This window comes from Garra rufa, chromosome 1 (assembly GCF_049309525.1).
Source record: "Garra rufa chromosome 1, GarRuf1.0, whole genome shotgun sequence".
Lineage (NCBI taxonomy): Eukaryota > Metazoa > Chordata > Actinopteri > Cypriniformes > Cyprinidae > Garra > Garra rufa.
Genome location: NC_133361.1, coordinates 1,704,202 through 1,730,097, shown reverse-complemented (window position 1 = coordinate 1,730,097; position 25,896 = coordinate 1,704,202). Strand labels below are relative to the sequence as shown.

The 25,896-nt window shown below is 41.0% G+C and overlaps 2 protein-coding genes across 2 annotated transcripts in view; both read left to right on the top strand.

The window, feature by feature from the left end:
• The first annotated feature begins 6,223 nt into the window (after window positions 1-6,223).
• Window positions 6,224-25,896, top strand: part of LOC141327877 (uncharacterized) — a 45,386-nt gene continuing 25,713 nt past the window's right edge. The window contains exons 1-3 of the mRNA XM_073835374.1: window positions 6,224-6,478; window positions 9,804-10,984; window positions 17,296-17,301. Coding sequence (XP_073691475.1) covers window positions 6,394-6,478; window positions 9,804-10,984; window positions 17,296-17,301 — 1,272 coding nt within the window. The 5' untranslated portion in view covers window positions 6,224-6,393. The remainder of the gene's footprint in view (window positions 6,479-9,803; window positions 10,985-17,295; window positions 17,302-25,896) is intronic.
• Window positions 18,275-25,344, top strand: LOC141327097 (E3 ubiquitin-protein ligase TRIM35-like). The gene is made up of 6 exons (XM_073835324.1): window positions 18,275-18,895; window positions 19,610-19,705; window positions 19,875-20,105; window positions 20,183-20,205; window positions 20,287-20,405; window positions 24,860-25,344. Exons 1-6 carry the CDS (start codon window positions 18,500-18,502, stop codon window positions 25,342-25,344), a joined length of 1,350 nt encoding a protein of 449 aa, XP_073691425.1. The 5' UTR covers window positions 18,275-18,499.

Here is a 25,896-nt window from a genome sequence, read left to right as displayed (position 1 = left end):
TCAAACAGCTTTTAATGCAGTAATGCAATAAGATTTCAAAAAAACAACCCAATGTTCCTTCGTTACTTGTTTTAAAGTGATATTTTGGAATTAGTAACGGAGGTTTGGACTCAAAAAAACTTGAAAAACTGTCAAACTTTATTTTGAATACGTGGTGGAAGAAAGAAGTTCTGCGAATCACAGTCATGCCGATAGGAAAGGAAAGGAGGTGACCCATACTAGGAATTTGTGCTTTGCATTTAACCCATCCAAGTGCACACACACACAGTAGTGAACACACACACACCGTGAACACACACCCGGAGCAGTGGGCAGTTATTGGGGGTTCAGTGCCTTGCTCAAGGGACTCACCTCAGTCGTGGTATCGAGGGTGGAGAGAGTGCTGTACATTCACTCCCCCCACCTACAATCCCTGCCGGACCTGAGACTCGAACCCGCAACCTTTGGGTTACAAGTCCGACTCTCTAACCATTAGGCCACGGCTGCCCCAGATATACAGCCTGATGTCTACTCATGTGATACTAATTAGAAAACTTGTCCAATTGGATATGAATGGAATTGGAAACCAGACTTGACCTGATAAAAACAGATGGTCTTCATTATTGGATATCGTAGTCCACAACATTATTTTGAATAGACTCAAAAATGATGTTGGTATTAGTGGAAGTGCATTGGCATGGTTTAAAACATACTTATCTGACTGCCATCAGTTCGTAGCAGTGAATGACGAGGTATCAAATCAATCACAAGTGCAGTATGGAGAACGTCAAGGCTCAGTACTAGGGCCATTATTTTTTATGGTTTACATGTTACCCTTTGTCATGATCTGGGCTGTGGGGTTTTTCCTCAGCCACCTGAGGTCGCTGTTCCCCTTGCACTGCACTTCCCTGATCGTTCACTCCTGTCTTGTCATTAGCACTGATTACACTCACACCTGATCACTATTGTCCGGACTATAAGAACTCTCCTTTTCCACTCATCATTCTGGTTGCATTACATGTTTTTGTGTATCCTGTCTGTGTGTGCGAGATCCCGGCTCTAGACCTTGTCCTTGTTTTGTTCTTCTGAGTTTTGAAGTAGGCATATTTACCATGAGGCTTATGTCTTTGGTGGCCAATGGAGTGGCCCTCCAGAACACCCCTGAGTTACACAAACTATCAACACACTCTCAACAGCTTGTCTTCATAAAATTAATCATCAGTCACTTCCAGAATTTAAGGGCTGCCATCAACTGCTTTCTAACAATGACAGATGTGGTTTGACGGGTTGCCTTTGATACGCTCTGTAAAAGCCCTGCTCATTCTGATCATTTCCCATAATGACCTGCAACCACCACCACCTGCTTACAGTTTTTTTGATTTTGCTTGGTATTGCACTGTCCATTTGTTTGTTCCAACTGGGTGCCATGGATATCATGAAAACTGTAATATCATCTGGGAACTATGGCACCTCTCACCATGTAATTTTCGTCAAACCAAAAATTGGACAGTTTTACAGTTCAAATCGCTCGTCGTGTTCATGTGAAGGTATGCATGCAAGACCAAATTTATCAGACAAACTGCTGAAGGACATTGTGAAACGCAGAGCGGAGGAGTACAGGCAACATAAAATTAGGATGGGGGCACACCTGGACAGACTACTTATTGCACCAGCCAACTCTCCACTCCAATATCTAATCACAGGTTTCACAGTAGCTCCACTGAAAAAAACTATAATACCAGGTCTTGCTCTTCAGGCACAAAAGAGGCAGGTATATAAGGTGTCTTTGAGTGTGACGAGTGGAGTGCTCTCAGTGGACGATGTTCTGGATGGAGATCAGGTGGATGGAAGTAATCTGACCATCTCATCCAGCAACCTCACACATCTCAATGATCTGCTGTCCAGAGTGGCCTACACCAGCATCATCTACCACATCAAAACATCAGACTTTGCTCATTTCATACATGAGGACCATGAGGTCATGTTTCCGATCTTGATCAAGAGACAAACAGTTCCTGTTCTGATTGACCCAGGGACAGATGTCAACTCACAGGTAACCATAATTACAATTATAGTCCGGATAATAGTGATCAGGTGTGAGTGTAATCAGTGCTAATGACAAGACAGGAGTGAACGATCAGGGAAGTGCAGTGCAAGGGGAACAGCGACCTCAGGTAGCTGAGGGAAAACCCCACAGCCCAGATCATGACACCCTTGGGAGCAGGGACGGATTATGACTTAATCTAAATCATATACAAGTATAAATATATATTTACATATAAATATTATTTTAAAATATATACAGTACATGTTTGTGTTTAGCTCCTCAGTACTTGAGCGAGCTCCTATCGTATTATAGTCCCTCACGTCCGCTGCGTTCTCAAAATACTGGCAATTTGATAATACCTAGAATATCAAAATCAACTGCCGGCGGCAGATCATTTTCTTATCTAGCGCCTAAACTCTGGGACAATCTACCTAACACTGTTCGGGAGGCAGACACACTCTGTCAGTTTAAATCTAGATTAAAGACACATCTCTTTAACCTGGCTTACACATAAAACATTAACACATTCTTATAATTCAAATCCGTTAAAGGATTGTTAGGCTGCATTAATTAGGTCAACCGGAACCAAAAACACCTCCCATAACACCTGATGCACTCGTTGCATCGTAAAAAGAATGGCATCTACGCTAATATTAGTCTGTTTCATTCTTATTCCGAGGTCACCGTAGCCACCAGATCCAGCCTGTATCCGGATCAGATGGTCACTGCAGTCCCCCGGATCCAGTCCGTACCCAGCTTAGATCATGGATCACCACCTGGAGATGACTTCAATAGCCGTGGATGTCAACCAGATGAGCTCCAAGGCGGACCATCAATAAAGACCTCGCCAACCTTGACGGCCATCGGCGCTACACCACAGGAACCTGATGAGTTCTCTACAATCGGACATTGGTACAAACTGTTGTTTGGTCTGGCCAGAGGAGAACTGGTCCCCCGACTGAGCCTGGTTTCTCCCAAGGTTTTTTTCTCCATCTCTGTCACCTGTGGAGTTTTGGTTCCTTGCCGCTGTCGCCTCTGGCTTGCTTAGTTGGGGACACTTTCCAGCGATATCGTATACTATTTGAACTGAACTGACGATGATATCACTGAATTCATTGATGAACTGCCTTTAACTGAAAATTGATTATCTACAATAATGCGTTACTTACACACTATGGTGCTGTTTAAATACTGTGCAGTTGCTTTGACACAATCTGTATTGTATAAAGCGCTATATAAATAAAGGTGACTTGACTTGACTATATACACATATATTTATATACACACATTAGATATACACAATAAACACACACGTATAGTATGTAAACATAAACTATTACTAAACTAGTGTTTTCAGAGTTAGTGTGGCAACGATGAATCCTGACACACTATTTAGAAGCGCCTCTGGAGAGAAATGCATTTTTTATTGATTACATAAAGAAAGAGTTTTAGTTTTTTTGTGTTTAAAGTAATAAGGTAAAGTAATATTTTAAAGCTTTCTATAGATATTTAGGGGCAAGTATTCAGTTCATTTTTGTAAAGAGCTCATAAAACATCATAAAAATAATCGTCCTTATTTTACAAAACACAACATTTTGTTGATATTGTGAGCGCACACAAATAAAAGTGGACCCTTTACCTTTCCGGACTATATATTTTGAGTGGTTTTTACATGGTGCTGGTGCTTTCATGTGTGCTTTAGCTTCCACTCTCCGCACGAATGATTGGATGTGAGCCTAATAGTGCATTTATCTACATTAAACGTTTAAACTAACATTGTGATATGCTTGAAGTCGTGATGATTTGAGAGCGCTAAACTGGTCAAACGTAGGCTATGATCAACTCGCTGTCTTCTGGCCACTTGGTCGTTATTTAAAAAGAAATACATACAAATTGAATTTAGCAAACAAAAAAATAAAAACAAATTTGCAGTGTTTTTTTTTTTTTTGCAATGTGTTGAGGTCTCTCGCCCACCTTAAATTTCTTTCTTTCTTTCTTTCTTTCTTTCTTTCTTTCTTTCTTTCTTTCTTTCTTTCTTTCAGGCATGCATCATTTCACCTTTTCGATTTTATGTACACGTGCAAATTTGTACACAATTTGTCTATATCTGTGCACTGGAAACAACTTCTCTCACCAAAACAAATCCCTGTGTGTTCAAAAATCTCTTTTGCATTCAGCTAAATAGTACTTTTTCTGATACCCTTCACACAAAGAAAGAAGCTCATATATTAGTTGAAACCAGTCTGATATGGTTCTATAAGAGGGTTGCAGGGAATCATATCTTCACAGGGCCTTATGGTAACAGGAGGGCCGGGGAGCCCTCATAGATGAAGATCCTTGTCTAAAAGGCCTTGAAAAGGTTATTTGGGACTCGTATATTAAACATAAACATTTGTTTTCATTGTTGTTGGGTTTTCGGTACCAAACTGAATGGGGCAACTCCGTCATCAATTAGGAACCTAGATGTACTATTTGTACCTAGGTGAGCCACATTTCTTGCATTTACAAAAAAAATAAAAATAAATTAATAAATAAAACATTTTTGGAACCCCTTGCTGAGTTTGTGAAAATGTGAATAATTTTAATAAAGTAAGAGAGATCATAGTTTTTATTTAGTAAGATCATCCAGGTAACCACACACAGTATTAAGAACCTTCCAAAACAAAAGTTTAATAAATTCATTTTTTGGTCTTGTGGACTATATTTTATATGCAAATGAGGACCGTGCTAAATTAAAAATAGCATGAATTTCGTAGGATCTCTCTTATTTTATTAAAATTATTCAAATGTTCCTCATATTCAAACCGTATGTTTGTGTGTGTGCTTATTTGTCCGTGGCTGTAAAAAGATTGACAAACCTTTGTTATAACCAAGCTCTGTCTGATAAATAAATAAACACAAATATAAAGTAAAAGGTGCTTAAATTGTTTCTGCACACAAACATTAGTGTTCAAACTCTCATTGCAATTGTACATTGGCCAGCGTTTATTTAAATAAATATAATGCAAGAATTCAACTCTGAACGCCACTGATATGTGTTTTATTATTCGTATGTGTATTTTTATTAATATTATTATTATTACGGGACCTTTATTTTGGAATGGCTGCATGACGTCAGAAGGCTGCGCTGATAAACAAACTCTGGAGAAAGGTTTGTGTTTTGAACATTTAACGTGTTTAAACGAAATCGAGCTGTTCATGCACATCCACAGTTTCAGCAAGAATTGCAAAACGAAAGCTCTCTTATTCAATGAAACAATGTAATGCTTGATTTCTAACAGTAATGAGGGTTGTGTTTGTGAGTAAAGCACAAAAGTCGGTCGATCAAAAACACGAATTCAGCTTCTGGCAGGTTTTTGCGAAGTTGAACCCAAATGTTCTGCTCAATGATCTCGACTCATGTTGGTTGTAAATGCAACGAAAAGACAAAGATGTAAATATAGCTAGACTATACGACGATTTCCACCAAGCAAAGGTTTTCAATAACAGTACAATCTACTGAGTTCAATATACATATCATTAAATAGCAAACCTAAACGATAGATATCTAAACCTGTCATGTCTTTGTTGATATAGTTTGTGTTCTTTCAGTAACTTGTATATTAGAATGATTTCTGAAGATCTTAAGACTGGAGTAACAGCTGATAAATATTCAGCTTAGATTCACGGGGATAAATACTATATTAAAGTATATATATAACAAAAAAACATTATTTTATATTGTAATAACATTTTGCAATATTACAGTTTTTTTTTTTTTTTTTTTTAATTTTGATCAGATAAATGCAGTCTTGATAAGAGACTTTAGAATTCTTACTGATCCCAAACTATTGAGCGGCTAATAATTATTAGGAATGTTGATATTATGGTCATGTTTTTTTTTTTTCCAAGCACATTTGACCAATTCCAAACCACATCAATCTTAATAACTACTATTCATTTTGTATTTAATTATTTATAAGTGATATATAATTGTCCATGAAGGCTGGAAGTGAAAAACTGCTTATATTCAGGTGTGCAGAATTATTAGGCACGTTTACTTTTAGCGATAAAATGAGCCAAAAACAGAGATTTAACTCTTAAACTATTAAATGTCCATGAGAAGGATGCAATACTAATGCAATACTGGAATTTGCAAAGTTAAGGCATGACCACCGGACAGAAAAACACTTGTTGTGTCTGCATTGTGATAAAAAAAAAAAAAAAAAAACAAGGTGGAGGAGAAAAGATGCATGTGACTCCCTCAGTAGTGCACTGACTACTCAAATAGGCAGCTGAATAAGACACATCCAAACATTTCTTCTTCTTTATTTTTCTCAGAAGCACAGGTGGTGAAGTGCCTGAGATCTGTGTGCAGGGCTGTGAAGATGGCGTTTATTAAAGAAGAGACTGAAGACATAAGGATTGCAGAAGTTTTCAGCTTGAAACATGAAGATGTTGAGGAACAAACAGGTTGGTTTCATTCTCGACTTACTCAAATGTCCAGATCTGCAGAAATGAATGATGTTTTAGAAGAATGAACATATAATTATAATAGAATGACTGTTATAAAAAAGTCCTTCTTGCAAAGGAACGATTCGAGCGCGGTTTTCTGTTCCTCTTTTATATGAAAAGCCAAGTCTAACTCGTTCATTGTAGCGGCCAAAGCCGTTTCAAACAACATGTTAATATCAGCAGCATCATACTGTTTATTTACATATATATATATATTAGGATTTTGTAGTCATAGACTCACGCATTTGTACAAATGTAAAAAGGACATTTTATATCTGAGAAACTAATAATAATTGTTTATCGTGTTAAACATCCATTGGAGAACACAGTAGTACTAATACATATTGTCTAAACATACACTCAGTGTAAACCCTCATATTACATCCTAAATAAATAAATAAATAATATGATCTTATAGTCAAACATAAGCATGCTTTGTGTGTATTATAGAATACAAAGAAACTAGGCCATAATATAACTGTTAAGCTTAAATGTGAACACTATAACCTTTATATTGCATCATTCTTTATTGTATAGACTATTAAAAACATCCTGGCATCGTGAGGCATTTAGATGCATTGAAATGAACCGTACTTTATAATGTTTCACTTGCTGTAGTCAGGTATTATAGTTGGCAAAAAGTCTTAACTGGTAAAATGTTTGCACATTCTTACTTGTGTAAATATCTCCTCTGCTGGATCGCCTGTGTCTCACATAATGTTCATCTTCTGAAGTAAGTTATATTCCTGACAGCGTCTTCTTCCAGAAAGGACTAAGTTGAAAGAAGCGTCGTTCTCCTTTGTTTACCGTGATGTGGGCGTCTACTTTTGGCGCTGGTCCTCACGTGGACGATTAGAATACGAATAGCGAATAGCTCTTGGGCGTGATCTAATTAAAAAATAATGAAGCAGACAGGAGAAACTGGACATCGTGTTGGTTTCATATTGATTACTTTACAAATTCTACGCTCGGTTCGAGGCACAGAATAACACGACAGTGAGGAAGTCCACCCCTCCTCCTGACAACCAGGTGCTCTGACTTACGGCTGACGTAAGGAAAACTCTATGCAGAGTTAACCCACGGAAGTCTGCTGGACCAGACAACATTCCTGGAAGAGTGCTCAGGGACTTACAGTATGTTTCTATAGCACCAGGTCCTGAGGAACGTTATTTCATTTCACTATGTACTGCGTCAGCTATATGTGGTTGAAATGACAATAAAAGCTTCTGATTCTGATTCTGACAAGAGGCGGATTGGGCGATAGTTTGAACATTTGGCCACATCGCCTTTGCCCTTCCAGATGGGCACTGTGACGCTGGAGGTCCGGTCCACGCCAAGGGGATCGCTCCTTCCGTGACGACTTTGTTGAAAAGTGCGCACAGCATTTCAGCTCCGCTGCGACCCATAAGCTTCCAGGCTTCGCCAGTGATGTCGTCAGGGCCCGGTGCCTTTCCGTTCTTCATCCTCTTGATGGCGACTGCGACTTCTGCCACAGTGATCGGCGGGACTGGCCCTGGGACAGGATATTGGTATTGGTGGGTGGGGAAATTCTTTGTTGCTGATCCGCGAGAAGTATTCGTTCCGGGCGGGTCGCGCAGGACTTGGTGTTCGTCATTCTTTATGTGCTTGACCTGACCAATATCCTGAGTAAAGCGGTGTCGCATGCTGGCGAGGCGGCAGATCTTGTTCGCTTCGCCAGGCGTGTCCAGCTCCTCGTACAGTTGGTCGTAGTGCGCATTCTTCGCCAAAGCAACTACTCGTTTTGTGCGGACTTCAGGTTCTTGTACTGTTGGAAATCAGTGCAGCCACTTCTTCAGGGCAAGCTTCTTTGCCTTGACAGCTTCTTTCACTTCTTCGTTCCACCACCACGTCTGCTTGTCTATGAACCGTCTTCCAGGCTTCGTCTTTCCAAGAGTTGTCGCCGCCGCTTCTCTGATCTGGTCACCTAGGGCGCTCCAGACGGCCTCCGCAGGTTGGTTCGGGTCCCCGTTCACACGTCCCAATGCTTCTTTGAGTTGCGGTTTGCATTCAAGGGTCCGCCAGCACTTGATCTTCTCTGTGGTTGTGGTCTTTACAGGTCGGCGTTGGCCAAGGTCCATGCACAAGTCCATGACAAGTAGGCGGTGTTGAGGGCCGATGTTAGTCGATGGGATCACCTTAGCATCGCAGGCCAGCCTGAGGTGTGGTCTTCGGAGGAGCCAGCAGTCGATCTGGGTTTCTCGGCCGCCACTGGTGTACGTGATTTTGTGCTCTTGCTTTTTCTTGAAAAACGTGTTGTCCACCACAAGGTCGTGTGCTTCGGCGAAATCCAGTGCTCGTGCGCTATCGTCATTGCGTGCTCCGAATCCTTGACCACCATGGTACCGCTCATATCCCATTCGCTCTTGGCCAACGTGGCCATTGAGGTCCCTGCCGATGGCTACATATTCTTCTGGGCCAAAGGATCGTAGATGACCATCCATGGTCTCCCAAAACTGGTCCTTCTGATCGTCGGCGTAGTTGGTTTGAGGGGCGTAACACGAGACGACTCGTAGTGCTGTTGACCTGGTGTCGATCTTAATTGACATGAGCCGATCTGAGGTGCGGATGACTTCGACTACACTGTCCCGGAGCCTCTCGCTGACCACAAAACGCTGTTTTGGGGCCCCTTTCCATTGCAAATGAATTTATAGCCTTCGCCGATGTTCCTGGCTTTTGTCCCTTTCCACTTTGTCTCTTGGATGCAGGCGATGTCGATACGCCGAGTCGGCCAATTCGCGGCTGCGGAAGGCGGAGTTGAACTCGCTTCTTTAGCCCACCCTGTTCTCTGGTGGGTAGCCCTCGTCCATTTCTCACGTCGTGTGGGTAAGGGCGACGCCCTAGCATTCGTCTCCAAATTTTGAGTCGACATTGTATTTGATGCAAACGATGAATACGTTGACCGACGCGTCGCACCGTCTGACGTCAATGACCCTCGCCGTTGGCCAACTTCCCAAGGGGTCCTTGTTTCCAGCCGGCACTGCAAGGAGGTGGTGATGGGGTTTTGCCAGCCACTAACATTTCAAACCATTTTTATAAAACCTTAAGCTGTGTCCTGAACAAAGAAATCAAACATGGTGAAAAAAGATTTCGGAATGTGTCCCAAGGAAAACAAATGGTTATAAATATTAAGAACAGGCTCTGAGATTACAGGCCACACCTCTTTAAGTAGTTCAGCGGGTACATGATCTAGCGTACATGAGTTTTGTTTCGATGTTTGGTGCCGTTAAACTGGGATTAACTTGTATTTGTCTTTTTTTTTCAGATATGATGGCACTGAAAGCGGAGAGTCAAGAACTAAATGAAACCGAAGAGAAAGATCAGTATGGAAAACACTGTGATGATTTCACAAATGGAGAAAAATATTTTAGTTGCTCACTGACTGAAATGACTGTCTCACAAAACCCTGCTCAAGAGACTGGAACTAGATGTTTTTGCCAACAGTGTGGAAAGAGCTTCAGTGAAAAAAAATACATAAAGATACACATGAGAGTTCACTCTGGAGAGAAGCCTTTCACTTGCCAACAGTGTGGAAAGAGTTTCGCACAAAATGAGCATCTAAAAGTTCACACGAGGATTCATACCGGAGAGAAGCCGTTCACATGCACACTGTGTGGAAAGAGCTTCACTGAGAATAGTCGCCTCAAACTCCACATGAGAGTTCACACTGGTGAGAAGCCTTTTACCTGCGAATTCTGTGGGAAGGGCTTCATGGACAAAAGAAATACAAAAATCCACATGAGAGTTCACACTGGAGAAAAGCCTTTCACTTGCCAACAGTGTGGGAAAGGTTTCACACAAGCAGAACATCTTAGAGGCCACATGAGAATCCACACCGGAGAGAAGCCGTTCTCCTGTACACTGTGTGGAAAGAGCTTTGCCGAAAATGGACACCTTAGAGTCCACCTGAGAATTCACAATGGAGAGAAGCCCTACACCTGCCAAGATTGTGGAAAGAGCTTCTCTCAAAAATGTCAACTTAAAGTCCACGTTAGAAGTCACACTGGAGAGAAACCTTTCAACTGCCAACAGTGTGGGAAAAGGTTCACGCAAACAGGACATCTTAAAGACCACATGAAAATTCACACTGGAGAGAAGGCATTCACCTGCCAACAGTGTGGAAAAAGCTTCTCTCAAAAATGTCATCTTAAAGCCCACATCAGAAGTCACACTGGAGAGAATCCTTTCAGCTGCAAACTGTGTGGAAAGAGCCTCACAACGGCTGTAAACCTCAGGTATCACATGAGAATTCACTCTGGAGAGAAGCCATTCTCCTGCAAACTGTGTGGAAAGAGCTTTGCTGAAAATGGAAACCTCAAAGTCCACATGAGAATTCACAATGGAGAGAAGCCTTTTACCTGTGAATTCTGTGGAAAGACCTTCTCTCAAAAATGTAATCTTACAGTCCACGTTGGAAGACACACTGGAGAGAAGCCTTTCACCTGTGTGGAAGGAGCCTCACAATGGCAATACACCTCAGATATCACACGAGAATTCGCCAGATAGCAAAAATCATCTGTTTCATTCAGCACAACGGGCCAATGCCGGCACGGATCTGTTTTTCTGAATCTAGATTTTAACAGCAGATGGCGCTCTAATGTAGTCTTTGTCCACACACTCAAAGGCTCACGAAGAAGAGTGCTGAAGAGCACTTGTGTGTTCGGCTGAGTCGTGTAATTTCAGCTCGGCTCAGAATGCTTTTATAACGCAAGATTAATGTAAACACAGCCCACTGTGAACACCCTTGGAATTCGCTTCAACTTTTCCAATTTGTATGAATGGTTATTTTAAAATAGATTCAAGTGTGTGTAAGAATTTGGAAACAAGCAGAGCACGGCTGTTTCTAAAGCAAGTAGTGCCATCTGCTGTTCAAAACTTAAAATCGATTTGAGAAAGAATCGCAATGTGTTCGGAAATCTCAGAATCGATGCTGAATCATTTCTCGATTTGCGTTACAACGATTTATCATCCCATCCCTATAATTTTTCGAACTAAATAAATGATGAAGTATAATATTTGGTCTCATTTGTCTACTTTTGTGAACCATGTGATAATGTTTTGGGTCATATTTATGCAATAATACAGGAAGTTCTTAAAACTTTCATGCACCACTTTACACCTCACTCTTATTACTGTATACCACTGCACACCACCCAAATGATAAATGTGTTCAAAGTTCTGGTCTTTTTGACAATTGTCGGTTTCTATAAAACAGAAAAATGTATACAAGGATTGTTGCTAAGATATGTTAAATATAACAGTACTGTGAAAAAAAAACATGAATACAAGTTACCGCTCTTTATGGATTTTTTTATTAGTATTATTAGTTCTGTCATGACAACTCTCTGAAAAGTTTAGCATGGTAATGGATATGACAATGTTATTGTATTTGGTCTTGGCGGAATAGATCTGATACGCTGCTGTTGGTTATCACTGTAGTTGTAGATGATTGCTGCTGCAAGCAAGTACAAAACTTGCTACTGCCAAAGCATATGGCGATACGGTGCTGTGAGTATTTAAGACATACTGCTGCTGCACAAGTAGCATAAAATAACCCGTAGCAGATCTATACAGGTGGAGCTGGGGAAGGTGGAGGGTTTCAGAGGAACTCTGAAAGCGTGCTGCGCTACCAGCCATTTAAATAGCTGAAAGCTTATTGGTTGTGTATGCAACATTAACCAATCAGCTTGTGCCAAGTCATAAACTGTGATATGTGTCCTCTAGAGTTCCATGGCAGAACTAGGTATTGTCAAAAGGTGGACTCTCTACAATTTAATGCTACTGAAGTTATTGAGTGCTTCGCAGTCTTTGGGTCTCATTCACTGTAAAATGTCTTATGAACAAATCATGATTCACAAAAAAACTTTGTACTAAAACTCATTTTCAAATCAAAATCAGTCATTTTAATCGCTACATTAAACAATAAGCGAGCTCAAAGTCAACCACCTTTCAGTTTTCCTCTTTTTATATTTTAACAATTATTTTCTCTATTTTCTCTCGCTCCATTGTTACTCCATGTGTATCTCCATTTTCGTCCCTTAAATTATTAACTACTCATAATAAATGAGTATCCCACCGCTGCCACCAATACATGCTCTGTGCTTGATATTTTTGGGGATGTTTCGTAACATCCAAGTGAGACACAACTGGCACTGGGGTAAGACCATTAAAAGGAAATGACCTGGAAACAAGCAAACACGTTTAACACAAGTTCAGTTTATTTTGAGATGTGCAAAATAACAATCATTAAAGAAAATAACTTATAAGATAAATTATATAAGACAAGATCCTCCCTTCTGGTTGGTCGCTGTTTATTTTCTGTCTATATTTTCATGTCCACTCTCTTCCACTAAGTATCAATAAAGTTAATCAATCAATCAATCAATCACATTTTATGTTTTAGCCTTTTGTGTCAATTAATGACTTTGCTATTTCGAGCTTACTTGTCATTAGCGGTTAGCAAGACACATTTGCATAATTTGTCATGATTATGTAGTTTAACATACAGTTAATATAATTTAGGGGTGTCACACCAAAGGACAATAAAATGTAACAAATGTAGTGGTTACACAAAAAATGAAATATTTGAACATTTCTGAGACAAAAATGTACCAAGTGCACATGTCATGGGCTTCAGTAACTCAGTCACAATATTTTCTCTGGATTTGGCCGATTTAAAATCAGGATATGGTGTCACACAAGAGGACATGGTTTTTAGAGACAAAATGTATCAAGTTCCTGCACTTTCAGAAATATATGGATGCAAAAAATAATTTACTAAAATAGACACTTGTAGAATTATGTCAGAGGTATTAACATTTTATGCTTTTCTTTTTGATTTATAAAAGTTGTAATTTATTTAACCATGCTTGAGACAGTCACACCATAGGACAATTGACATTTGGCAAGTTTTTATAACAACAGGTCCATGTAGGTGTAACACGGACTTGACGACAGCATTGAAGATCCAAACGCGAGCTTTATTGAACAGATCATTGTCAAAAAAAGGCAGGGACAAACACCAGCAAACAGGAACATCCAGGGCTAGACAAAAGCGTAATCCAATAATACAGGCAAGGGTCAAAATCCAAGTGGGCAGTCCAAAGTAACAAAAGAAACAAAACAATGAAACCAGACAAGACTATAACTGACTATAAATATGGAACAAAACAAGGCAATGGCAAAAGGGAAAAATGCTTGGTAGAGTCCGCAACAGCAAAACAATACCTCGGCACCTCCTGTTTGACATGGCCTTCTATATATGGCTGCCAGAGGGAGCAGTAACAGTCTGTAATGGGTAAGGGCTCCCTCTGCTGGTCTGGCGTTAGAGATCCCCCTCCCCTCCTCTAGGAGGGACTCCTGGCGCTCAAAACAGAACAAATTCAATAAGTTCAGAAGGGAGGTAGAGCAGGGGGTGGGACGGTGGGCCAGGTCCATGCAAGGGAACAGGTACAAAGTCAGGGCCTGGCGCATGGAACAAAGGAAACAAGACAGTGAAGCACTGGAGGACCTGGGCCCTGAAGCAGTGGCAGACAGTGAAGAGCTGGAGGACCTGGGCCCTGAAGCAGTGACTGACCTGGATCATGAAGTAGAGGTGGGCCTAGACCGTGAAGCAAAGACAGACAGTGAAGCTCTGGAGGACCTGGGCCATGGAGCAGTGGAAGCCATGGCGGGGCCAGCAGAGCAGGAGGCCTTGGCGGTGCAGATAGCCTGGGTAGCCATGGTAGAGCAGACAATTCATGAGGCCATGGCGGATCAGGGAGCTTGGGTAGCCATGGCAGAGAAAACAGTTCAGGAGAACAGGTGAACAGGCGAGGCCTCTGGAGCAGAGTCGTGGACAGACTCATGGACAGATGAGGCCTCTGGAGCACAGTGTGCAGCCCACACACTTAAAATGGCGATGGCTATCACAGGCAGTGCAGTGGTTAATGGGATGCCCACCGGGCTTGAGGGTGTGTGGCTTGAGAGCGTAGGCACTGCGTGGCTTGGGAGCAAAGGTGTCATTGGTATACCTGCAGCCTGCACTGACATTAGAAGAGGGTCCATCACATTAACAGTCAAGACCTGGCGTGGCTCTGGCAGATCAGACAAGACTGGCTCTGGACGCTCGGGTGAGACATGACTTGGCCCTGGGGAAGAGGCTGTGAACTTAAGCCTAGTTCAGACTGCACGATTTTCAAAGCAATCGTGTCACAGATGTTTTCACACTGCATGACTTTACAATAGAAAGAATCACTGACAACCTTGTCCCGGTCTGCAAACTATGTCTCACAACCAAACACACGCGAGAAGTGACATGGACATTCTCTCAGATCGCGTCTTTGATAGTTCACACTGTGTGATTGTCACTCGCGTGAACGAGCACCGATTTGCCTGTGATTTCGGGCATTTGTCGGCGATTTCTCAAAACCTGTCGGCGAGTCAAAATCGGGGCTAAAATCATGCAGTCTGAACTCGGCTTTACTTGAAGGAACAGCCATGACTCGACATGGCCTTAAAGGAATGGCTGTGACTTGACTTGATGTTGGAAGAGCAGCTGTGACTTGACTTGGCTTGATCTTGCTGGAGCAGCTGCGGCTTGGCTTGACTTAGCTGGAACAGCTGCGGCTTGATGTGATTCAGGAGGTGCTGCTGTGTCTTGACTTGACTCAGGATGTGAATCTGTGTCTTGGCTTGATTCAGGAAATGCTTCTGTGTCATGACTGGACTAAGGAAGTGCAGCTGGGACTAGACTTGGCTTTGCAGGAACAGTAGCTATAACGTGACTTGCCTTATCAGTGAGAAGGGCGGCCATGATCGGTGCAGACTCAGGAAGGGCGGTCATCTTGTGAACAGGCTCTGGAACGGCAGGCATGGCGTGAAGAGGCTGTGGCTTGGCAGACGTGACGTGAGCAGTCTGTGTTTTGGCAGACATGATGGGAGGAGGTTTTGAATCAGCAGACATGATGTGAGCAGGCTTTGCCATGACTTGAGCAGGCTTTGGCTTGGTAGGCATGACGTGAACAGGCTTTGGCTTGGCAGGCATTTCAATTTCAGACATGACAGATGGGATGTGTAAATGTGCTGGTGATGTGGGTACTGTGGGATTGTGGGACTCCTCATCCACAATCCCAACAGTAAACGGTGAACCAGCCAACCGGAGTGCATAGTCAATATATTGTTCCAGAGTCCAGTGTGGGGTATGACGAGGCATTAAAAGTGAAACTTCAGGTGAAAGTCCAAAACTAAATATGTCATTGAGTGTAATGTCATTGAAGTCTACAAATTTCCTCCACATAATCTTCTATAGGTCGATTACCTTTTTTGAAGCCGAAGGAGAGAAATTTCTATGTTCATGGTGATCTGTTTGGACAAGCTGCTGGATCTGTGGTGGGGAAGTATTCTGTACAAAACAATGAAACAAAACAATGAAAATAGACAAGACTATAACTATGGAACAAAACAAAACAAGGCAATGGCAAAAGGGAAAATGCTTGGTAGAGTCCGCAATAGCAAAACAATACTTTGCCACCTCCTGTTTGGCATGGCCTTCTATATATGGCTGCCAAACAGGAAGTAACCAGAGAAGCAGCAGAGGGAGCAGTAACAGTCTGTAATGGGTAAGGTCTCCCTCTGCTGGCCTGGCGTTACAGTAGGACAAAGAAATGTTCAACGATTTATAGCACTTTTTAAATAAAGAAAATTTTAGTCATATAAATTTTGATCTTGTGGGACAATGAAAATGCCATGTCATGTCAACAACCCAAACACTACTGGCCCATTTTGGGATCAAGTAAATATGCAAGACTAATCTGACATGTCACTGTTTATAACACAGGCTGTTCATTTGCTGGGTCACTTTAAAAAAAAATGTAAATAAACCTCTCATTCTGCATTCGTCTCCATGTGTGCCATTGGTAACTAGTTACATGTAACAGAACTACACAATTTTATTACAAATAAATGTAAACAGTTACTGAAAAAAGTGTAATTAAAATACAGTTATTCATGAAAATGTTAACGATTACAAAGGGGGTTGCATCAGATTTAAAAACTTTAATATATTCAATTGTTTTCTTTCAGAAATTGCATTGATTGGTCTAAAATATGAGATACACATATTTGTCAGGATTTTAGGACACAGAATAGGACACACGATTATTCCATAACTGTTTTATTTCCTATTTGGGTTTCTGTATTTGCTTTATTTTTTAAGATTTTATTTTTAATATTTTTTTCCTCCAATGCATTGTTAGATATCAGTGTTTCCTGTCATAGTTATTTCTTTTTATGATTCTCATTTAGCCTAACACAGTACATGTAGCAAGTTTTTATTTTTTATAAATTGTACAATAAATAAAAAGAAAATGGATAAAAAATTAAAAAGCAAGTTAGTGTTAGAGAGCCGCCTTTTTGCTTTTTGTTAATTGTAGAGAACAGAGAAGCTGGTTTTTTTTTTTTTTTTTTTTTTTTTTTTAAGTAAACAAGCAGTAAATAAATGAATAGAGTATAAGTCTGAAAGGGCAAGTTTTTTTTTTTTTTTTTTTTTTTTAAAGAACAGGAATAGAATACAAGGAGCTGGAGTTAGAGGGTCAAATAAAGATGGAAGAGATGAGTTTTTAGCCGATTCTTGAAGATAGCTGAGGTCTCAGCTGTTCGGATTGATTTGGGCAGGTACCAGTTTATGTTAAAGTCCATGAAAGTGATTTTGTGTCTCTTTGGGATGGACAATAATGTGCCGTTCACTTACAGAACGCAAGCTTCTAGAGGCACATGAGTCTGAAGTAATGAATTTAGGTAAAGGGGTGCAGAGCCAGTGGTGGTTTTGTAGGCAAACACTAATGCCTTGAATTTTATGTGAGCAGTTATTGGTAGCCAGTGCAAATTGATAAAGTGTGTGTGACGTGCGTTATTTTTGGCTCATTAAAAATTAATCTCACAGCTGCATTCTGGATCAGTTGTAAAGGTTTGATAGAACTGGCTGGAAGACCTGCCAAAAGAGCATTGCAATAGTCCAGCCTGGACAGAACAAGAGATTGAACAACGAGTTGTGAAGCATGTTTTGAAAGAAAGGGACTGATCTTCTTGATGTTGAATAAAGCAAATCTGCAGGACCAGGCGGTTTTAACAATGTTGTCTGAGAAAGTCAGCTGATCATCAATATTTATGGAAAGCTTTAAGAACCTGATTTTAAGGGATTGCATTTGACATTGTCACTTTGGAATGTAAATCTTAGCACGTTTCAGAAGATAAAAAACATAACTTGTAGTCTAGTTTGAAAACTCCTGCTTTAAATCTCTGGAGTTCTGCGTCTCAGAGCTCGACTTACTCTGAGTTTGATTGGTTCGGTCTGGCTGAGTTGAGTGAGATGTGGAAACACATGCCTGTATGTTCATACACTGTTTGTGTTGTATGTATCTCAGAAGATCAAAGTGTCTGAGGTTCTACATGTTTTACATGTTTTAAAATTTCACGTCGAAATGTTTTTTTTTTTTTAATGCATTTGCAATTATTTATAAAAGTAACGACTAGTAAATATTGCAGTTCTCTCACTGTACATTGTTCCTCAAGTCTGGGTTATTCACTGCCACTGGGTTAAAGCACATCATCACCATAATCAAGAGCCACTGACAGCGAATGGGGACCTCATCAAGGTTTTTCTGGTTTATCAAAGGGACTAAAGGTTTATGATCCGTGAGTAATGTGAAGGATCATAAACTCCTCCCTCTTACAGCTCTTACCAGGAAGAGACTGACATGTGCTTTCTCCTTTCTGTCACACTGACTCTCTTCTCTACTGACAAAACCAATAAACAACCAGCCATCAGTGAAGAACCAGGAGAAACACTTTACAGAAGGACTTTTGTTCAGTTTGTTTCTGAATAGACAGTAGATCTCTGTGATTCTCGTGGAGATTTGTTTTTCAGTCTGTCGTTCAGAAAGTGAAAGTAAAGTTTAGATCGCTGGAGCTCAAAGAATCAAAATGGCTTCACTATCTGAAGATGATATTTCTTGTCCTGTATGTCAGGATATCTTCAAGAATCCTGTTTTTCTGTCATGTAGTCACAGTGTCTGTAAAGAGTGTCTTCAACAGTTCTGGAGAACCAAGAAAACTCAGGAGTGTCCCGTCTGCAGGAGAAGATCCTCAAAAGAGTTTCCTCCATGTAATCTTGTGTTAAAAAACTTGTGTGAGTCGTTTCTGAAGGAGAGAAATGAGAGACGTTCATCAGGATCTGAGGAGATCTGCAGTTTACACAGTGAGAAACTCAAACTCTTCTGTCTGGAGGACAAACAGCCGCTGTGTGTAGTGTGTATGAAATCACAAAAACATGTCAATCACACAATCAGACCCATTGATGAAGTTGTCCCATCCTATAAGGTGAGACTAAACAGTTTTCAACTTCATGTTGTTTTAAAGTCCTGTTTAAAGAGGTCCTATTATGCTTTTTTCACTTTTTGAACTTTAGCCAGTGTGTGGTGTGTATGTTTGGGCATAAAAAACATCTACAAAGTTAAAAATCTCAAAGTCCACTCCAAAGGGAGATATTTAGTTTTAAAAAAATACCTTTTCAAGAACAACAACGAAACGACTCATTTGTACTACTGTTTTCCGGAGGCTATTATGTCACAACGTTAGTCTCGCCTATTCAATTCGTTGGCGGGTGGGGATTCGCCTAGCTTTAGCCATGTATTATGAACGGTCGCTTTTGGGATGCTACAGAGAGCTGTAGGAACCCAGAACTAATCGAGCCGTTTGTGTCAGCCTTAGGAGAAAGCTATTGTAATAATGTGAATTATGTGAAAAATAACTAAGCATGACAGCATGTTCTAGTGCACCCCCGTTTTGTATAGTCCAGCTGAACTCCATTATAAATAAAGTTTCATAGATTTGGGGAATTAATAACTACGGGACAGATAGATTTTCACCCAGTTGGTATCGGATAACTATTTTTGCTTCAGTAAATATGAGATGTTCACAAAAACAGAAGAAATCAGGATACTTTAGCACTGCATTATATGATCATATCACTGTATCGTCTTCTCTTTCACTGTAATCTGGTGTTTTATGTATTTTTATTTTGTTTAATTCTAGGAGGAGCTGAAAACAGCACTGAAATCATTACAGGAGAAACTTCAACAAAAGAAACACATGAAAGGAGAGTTTGAGAAAACAGCTGAACACATGAAGGTGAGGAAACAGAATGGAGAGTGATTTGGATTCCAGCTGTAGGATCACTATATACAGTTGTGATCTGATATATTTAATATAATGGATTAGTTGATCTCAGATGTGAATGATGTGATCGTGTCGATGTGTGTCGATGGAGACGATTGAAGTGAATGTGGTTTGATTTCAGTCTCAAGCTGAGCACACAGAGCGTCAGATTAAACAGCAGTTTGAGAAGCTTCATCAGTTTCTCAGAGATGAAGAAGAAGCTACAATCACTGCACTGAGGGAGGAAGAGGAGCAGAAGAAGCAGATGATGAAGGAGAAGCTGGAGGAGATGAACAGACACATCTCAGCTCTTTCACACACAATCAAAGACATGGAGGAGATGATGAAAGCCAGTGATGTCTGCTTTCTAAAGGTCTGATTTCAGATGATTGATTGATTGATTGATGATTGATTGAGTTGTTGATGATCAATGGTGTGTTTGTTCTGCAGGAGTTTCCAGTCTCAATGGAAAGGTGAGTGATCTGCTGGTGTCTCTGGTCTCTCTGCTTCTGATCCAAAGCCACTGCAGTTCTGACTCCTGAATGTTCTTCCAGAGTCCAGATCTCACAGCCGGATCCACAGACGCCTTCTGGAGCTTTGATTGATGTGCCACGTTACTTGGGCAACCTGCCGTTCAGAGTCTGGAAGAAGATGCAGGACATCGTCCAGAACAGTGAGTCTGACTGCAGAAGATCTCAGCTCTTATACACACACACTGGAAATCATCATGATGAGGCCATATTGACAGATTTCAGCATTGTGAACCAGATCATCTACTGCACCAAAATCAGCAGCTCACTTTTACAAAGAATCAATTCCACAATTCAGTCTGATTCACTCTCATTTGTAGTCTGAAGTGACAAACACATTTTTATTTACCATATGATTATTGCTATGTATATGCTACTTTAATTATTTTTTTGTTCTTTTAATTAAGATTTATTTGTATATAGTTTTATTTATTTAATTTTGTAAGTGTTTTTGTAATTAAAATATATATATATATATATATATATATATATATATATATATATATATATATATATATATAGCTTGAAATGTGTTTAATAATCCAATGGGAACCTGAGTGGAGATACATCAGAAAAGGAAAAACAGGAACACAGGGATATAACATCAACGTCCGACAATTAACATACTGATAACAAATAACAGACTGATTAACATACAGGTGCAGGCAATGAATCAACTCAACTCAAAAGTCCATGGGTGTGACATTACCACCCCCAGAATGGGCATCCTCGCGCCAACAAACAGGGAGTCCAAAGTCTTAGGAGGGGGTTTGGGCAGAGGATGGACTTCCGGGAGGAGGACAGAAGATGAAGTCCAGGGGTGTGACGGAATAATCCATGGAGGTGATGACGGAGGGAGAAGCCAAGGAGGTGACAGGAAGGGGCTGGAGCAGGAGGAGCCAGGTGAAACCCAGACCACAGCCATGATGGAATCCCACGGTGGAGCCGATGGAGGGAAGAGCCATGGTGGAGGAAGGGCTGACGACTCCAGGGGGCCGACCGATGGAGGCGGAGCAGGTGGTGGTAGAGCCCGAGGCGGAGATGGAGAGCCGATGGTCCTGGGCGACACCGAGGATCCGGAGGGCCAAGGCGGAACCCAAGGCTCTGGCGACCAAGGCGGAGACGGAGATCCGGAGGTCCAAAGGCGGAGCCGGAGCAACAGAGGGCCGAGGCTGTGCCCGCGGGAGGGAGGAGGTCCACAGAGTCGGAGGGACGGAGCGAAGAGGCACTTATGGAAGAGTAGAGTCCAGAGGCGATGATGGGGTGACGACTGACCGGGGCGGAGCCGGAGAGACGATGGAGCCTGGTGGAGACGAGGGAGCTGAGAGCCGGGGTGGAGCCGCAGGGTCAGAGGGCCGAGGTGGAGTCCAGGACTCTGAGGTTGAAGGTGACGATGAGGGATCCTCCAGCCATGACACCGACGGAGACTGGCAGACCTGCGGCGAACCCACTGCACAGATGGTGAGCTGAGGGTGAGCCGAGGGACTGACAGGAAGCAGAGGTGACATGGTTGAAGTAGCATGGCTACAGGTTGACAGTTCAGTATTCAAGTCCATACCGGTAAGACCAAAATCCATATTGAGCTCACCCTCAGCGACGGTGCAGTGGGTGGTGCTGTCCTCAGCATCTTCACTCTCCACAAAAGTCTCCACCGTCGCGGTTATAATGGCCGGCTCTAGCACCTGGTCAGATGGCCCATGCAACTCAGGCTCCGTGGTAATCGGCCACTCTGTTGCTCTGGGCTCGGGCTTCCCGTCTTCGGTGGGCTCTGGCTCGTATTCTGCAGGTCAAAGTGGTGGCTGGCTGGGCTCTGGGTCTGGAGTGGTACTGACGAGATTCTCCTTGGAACAGGTGGGGAACGAGGGTCTGTTTCTCGCCAGTGTCCTCGGACGAAAACGCTCTGCATGACGTGTTGAGACTTGCGTCACAGAACGCACAGAGCACGTCGTCCGGATAGCTGGTGGTTTGAGCTACGAGTTGGAACATTAAAGTGTAGCCCTCGAGCGGTAATTCCCCCTGCTTCAGCCGTAGAAGGAGAAATTCCAGGTGGAACAGGGGATTCATTATTAAACCACTACGGAAACAAAAAACTGTCAGAAATGAACGATAAACAAAACGGAGGGGAAGACATGGAAAATTGTTATGGTTGGACGTTCTGTTACGATTCAGACAAAAACAAACGAACAATGACATATAATCTCCCTTATTACTCGTATTGTTCATTCCTCTCTCAGCTCCGGTATTGTTCCGTCATCTTTCAAAATAGCTGCTATAAGCCCATTTCTTAAGAAACCTGGTGCAGACCCTAATAATTTAAATAAATAAATAATTAAATAATAAATAATAAATTTCCGACCAATTTCAAATCTCCCTATTATTTCTAAAATCCTTGAAAAAGCAGTTGCAGCACAGGTTCAGGAACATCTTACCAACAATAACCCATATGAACGAGGACCGCGGACAGAGCCTTGAGGGACACCACAATTAACAAAGTAGGGCTTAGAGTTCATTTTTTTAAGTTGTACAAACTGTGTACGGTTGGACAGATAAGAAGCAAACCAGGCAAGAGGGATACCAGAGATGCCAATAGCAGATAACCGGCTCAACAAAATAGCATGTAAGACAGTATCAAAAGCTGCAGTCAGATCAAGCAAAACAAGAATCGATAAAAACCCACCATCAGTAGCCATTAACAGATCATTGGTTTCTCTGACCAAAGCAGTTTCTGTGTAGTTTTGCTCCTCTGAATTTAGTCTGAATCATTTAAGCTCTATTTTTGCCATCAGCTTGTCCCATGTTTGATCCGGTTATTAGTGTTGTTTGTCACAGAGGACCAAACATCCATGTATACCGTTTCAAGAATGACAAATGCCAGTTTAAAAAAAAATTGCCAGTAAATCGGCTAAATATGCGCTATAATTTGTTACATTTATATAGCGCTTTTCTAGACACTCAAAGCGCTTTACAGTGTCAGGGGTATCTCCTCATCCACCACCAGTGTGCAGCATCCACCTGGATGATGCGACGGCAGCCATAGTGCGCCAGAACGCCCACCACACACCAGCTTACTGGTGGAGAGGAGACAGAGTAATGAAGCCAATCAGAATATGGGGATGATTCAGAGGCCATGATGGTCAGAGGCCAATGGGCAAATTTGGCCAGGATGCCGAGGTCACACCTCTACTCTTTTCGAAAGACATCCTGGGATTTTTAATGACCACAGAGAGTCAGGACCTCGGTTTAACGTCTCATCCGAAGGACGGTGCTTCTTGGCAGTATAGTGTCCCCGTCACTATACTGGGGTGCTAGGACCCACACAGACCACAGGGTGAGCACCCCCTGCTGGCCTCACTAGCACCTCTTCCAGCAGCAACCTAGTTTTTCCCAGGAGGTCTCCCATCCAGGTACTGACCAGGCTCAACCCTGCTTAGCTTCAGTGGGCAACCAGTCTTGGGCTACAGGGTGATATGGCTGCCGCTATGCGCTATGAGTCATTGATGTGATTGACAGTGATTCAAACTAAATTCAGAGTAACAAAACTACAGCAGTAACAAGTTTGTGTTGGTTAAATATAGGCTATTTAATAGATTTTACAGTTCAAGATAAAACTTAAAAGTAGTTATTCAATTTTATAAAATATTTCAAATTCCTATCGATTCATATTGAGTGCTTTATTTAATTATTATACCATAAATATTTAACGTATTTGTAGTGAACTATATATTAGTAATTAAATAATTCACCCTTATAGGCTGTTTGTGTGTGAGCTTAATGGCCTTCTGCGCTTGCAATCACTATATACTTAAGGGTGGTATTTATTACTACAATTTATTATACTAGTAATTTCATAAAAAATCGAAAAGCAAGACGTCTTGAAAAATATAGGGAGAGGCAGCTGCATAATAAATAATTCTCTGCTGCCATCTGTTGGTTTTATGGGTAATTCCATATTATTTTAGTCAAAAATAGACGTTGTTTTCTGTGAAAAGTCATTTTTTCCGATGCCTTTTTTATGAATGAAAAGTGAGTCCTTGAAGTACATTTTAAGAGTTAAATTGATTTATTTAAAATTGGCAGAAAATGCCTTCCATAATTTCATTGCATTATTGTGGAATAATAGTTCATATAGTAATAGTTCATAATAATAATAGAATTCAGTAAATATTTTTGTGATTCATAAAAGAGAAACACTGAGGAAAATTAAATAGATATAAAAATAGGTTTTTATATTTTACTTTACGTAATGTATCTGCTTTTGTCATCTTTATTACTTTAAACATGTTTAATTTAGCATCAAATTTAATGTGTATAATTATATTTTTATTTAAGTTTTAATTGTAGTCATTTAGTTACTTCAATAGTTTTTAATAATTCTCTCATTTTTATGTTTTGAGTTTGTGTCTGTCAGTGTTTGTGATTGAACTTTCAGTATTGATAAATCAGACAGAGAATGACTGACAGTGATGAGAGGAAAATGTCTGATGTGTTTGATCAACAGGACGAGTGTCATAATTCATAATCATCTGTGTTGGGTTCAGTCTTGATCATTATATGAACATCAGAATAACAGCAGCATCTGTTGATTGTGTCTCATCAGCTCCTGTCATTCTGGATCCAAACACGGCTCATCCACATCTCCATCTGTCTGATGATCTGACCAGTGTGAGATACAGCGGAGATAAACCTGTTCCTGATAATCCAGAGAGATTTGACTGTTATCCCTGTGTTCTGGGTTCAGAGGGTTTTAACTCAGGAACACACTGCTGGGATGTGGAGGTTAAACAGAGTTCAATCTGGAGTATTGGAGTAACTACAGCATCAAACCAGAGGAAGGGATATGTTTTCTCCAACACTGGTGTCTGGTGTGTGTCATACGGATGGTCTCCAGGTTCTGGTTTTGGTGTTAAAGAGGATCTTGATCGTGTGAGAGTGAATCTGGACTATGACAGAGGAACGGTGTCATTCTCTGATCCTGTAACTAACACACATCTACACACATTCACAACCTCCTTCACTCACACACTCTTACCATTCTTCTGTTGTAATATCTCTCTGAGGATCTTATCGATCAATAGTCAGTAATCTGTAGGTCTGGATCTTCCTGCTTTCATCTTTCATCATGTTTCAATATTTAATCCAGATCACATCAGTAAGAGACTGTTATACTGAACATCAGACCAGAAAACAACTACATTTATTCATCTTTACAAATGAACAATTATTCAAACACGTGATGAAGGGCTCAAATAAATCATCTTCATCATATCTGACCAATGAGAAACAGTCAGATCATATTTTCTCTAGTGTTATTCCACTATTGATTCAACACATTCTCAGTGTTTGTTGTAAATGAAGAATTGTTGATTTCAGTTCTAGAGATTAATGATCATTTGTTTATTAAAGGAAATGGATGTAAAAGGTTCTCGCTGATCCACAATGTTGAATCAAAAATGAATATTTAGTCTAGAAATACCTGATTCAGCTGTTCATGAATCTTCTCAGATCAAATGATGACTCACTGAAATGTATGAATCTATGAAAACAATTATTAATAATCACTCGTAGAAACAATGTGTGATTTCATGATGTCTGGAAACCATTTTTTTCTTTGCTCTTCCAACAAATGATTTAAGC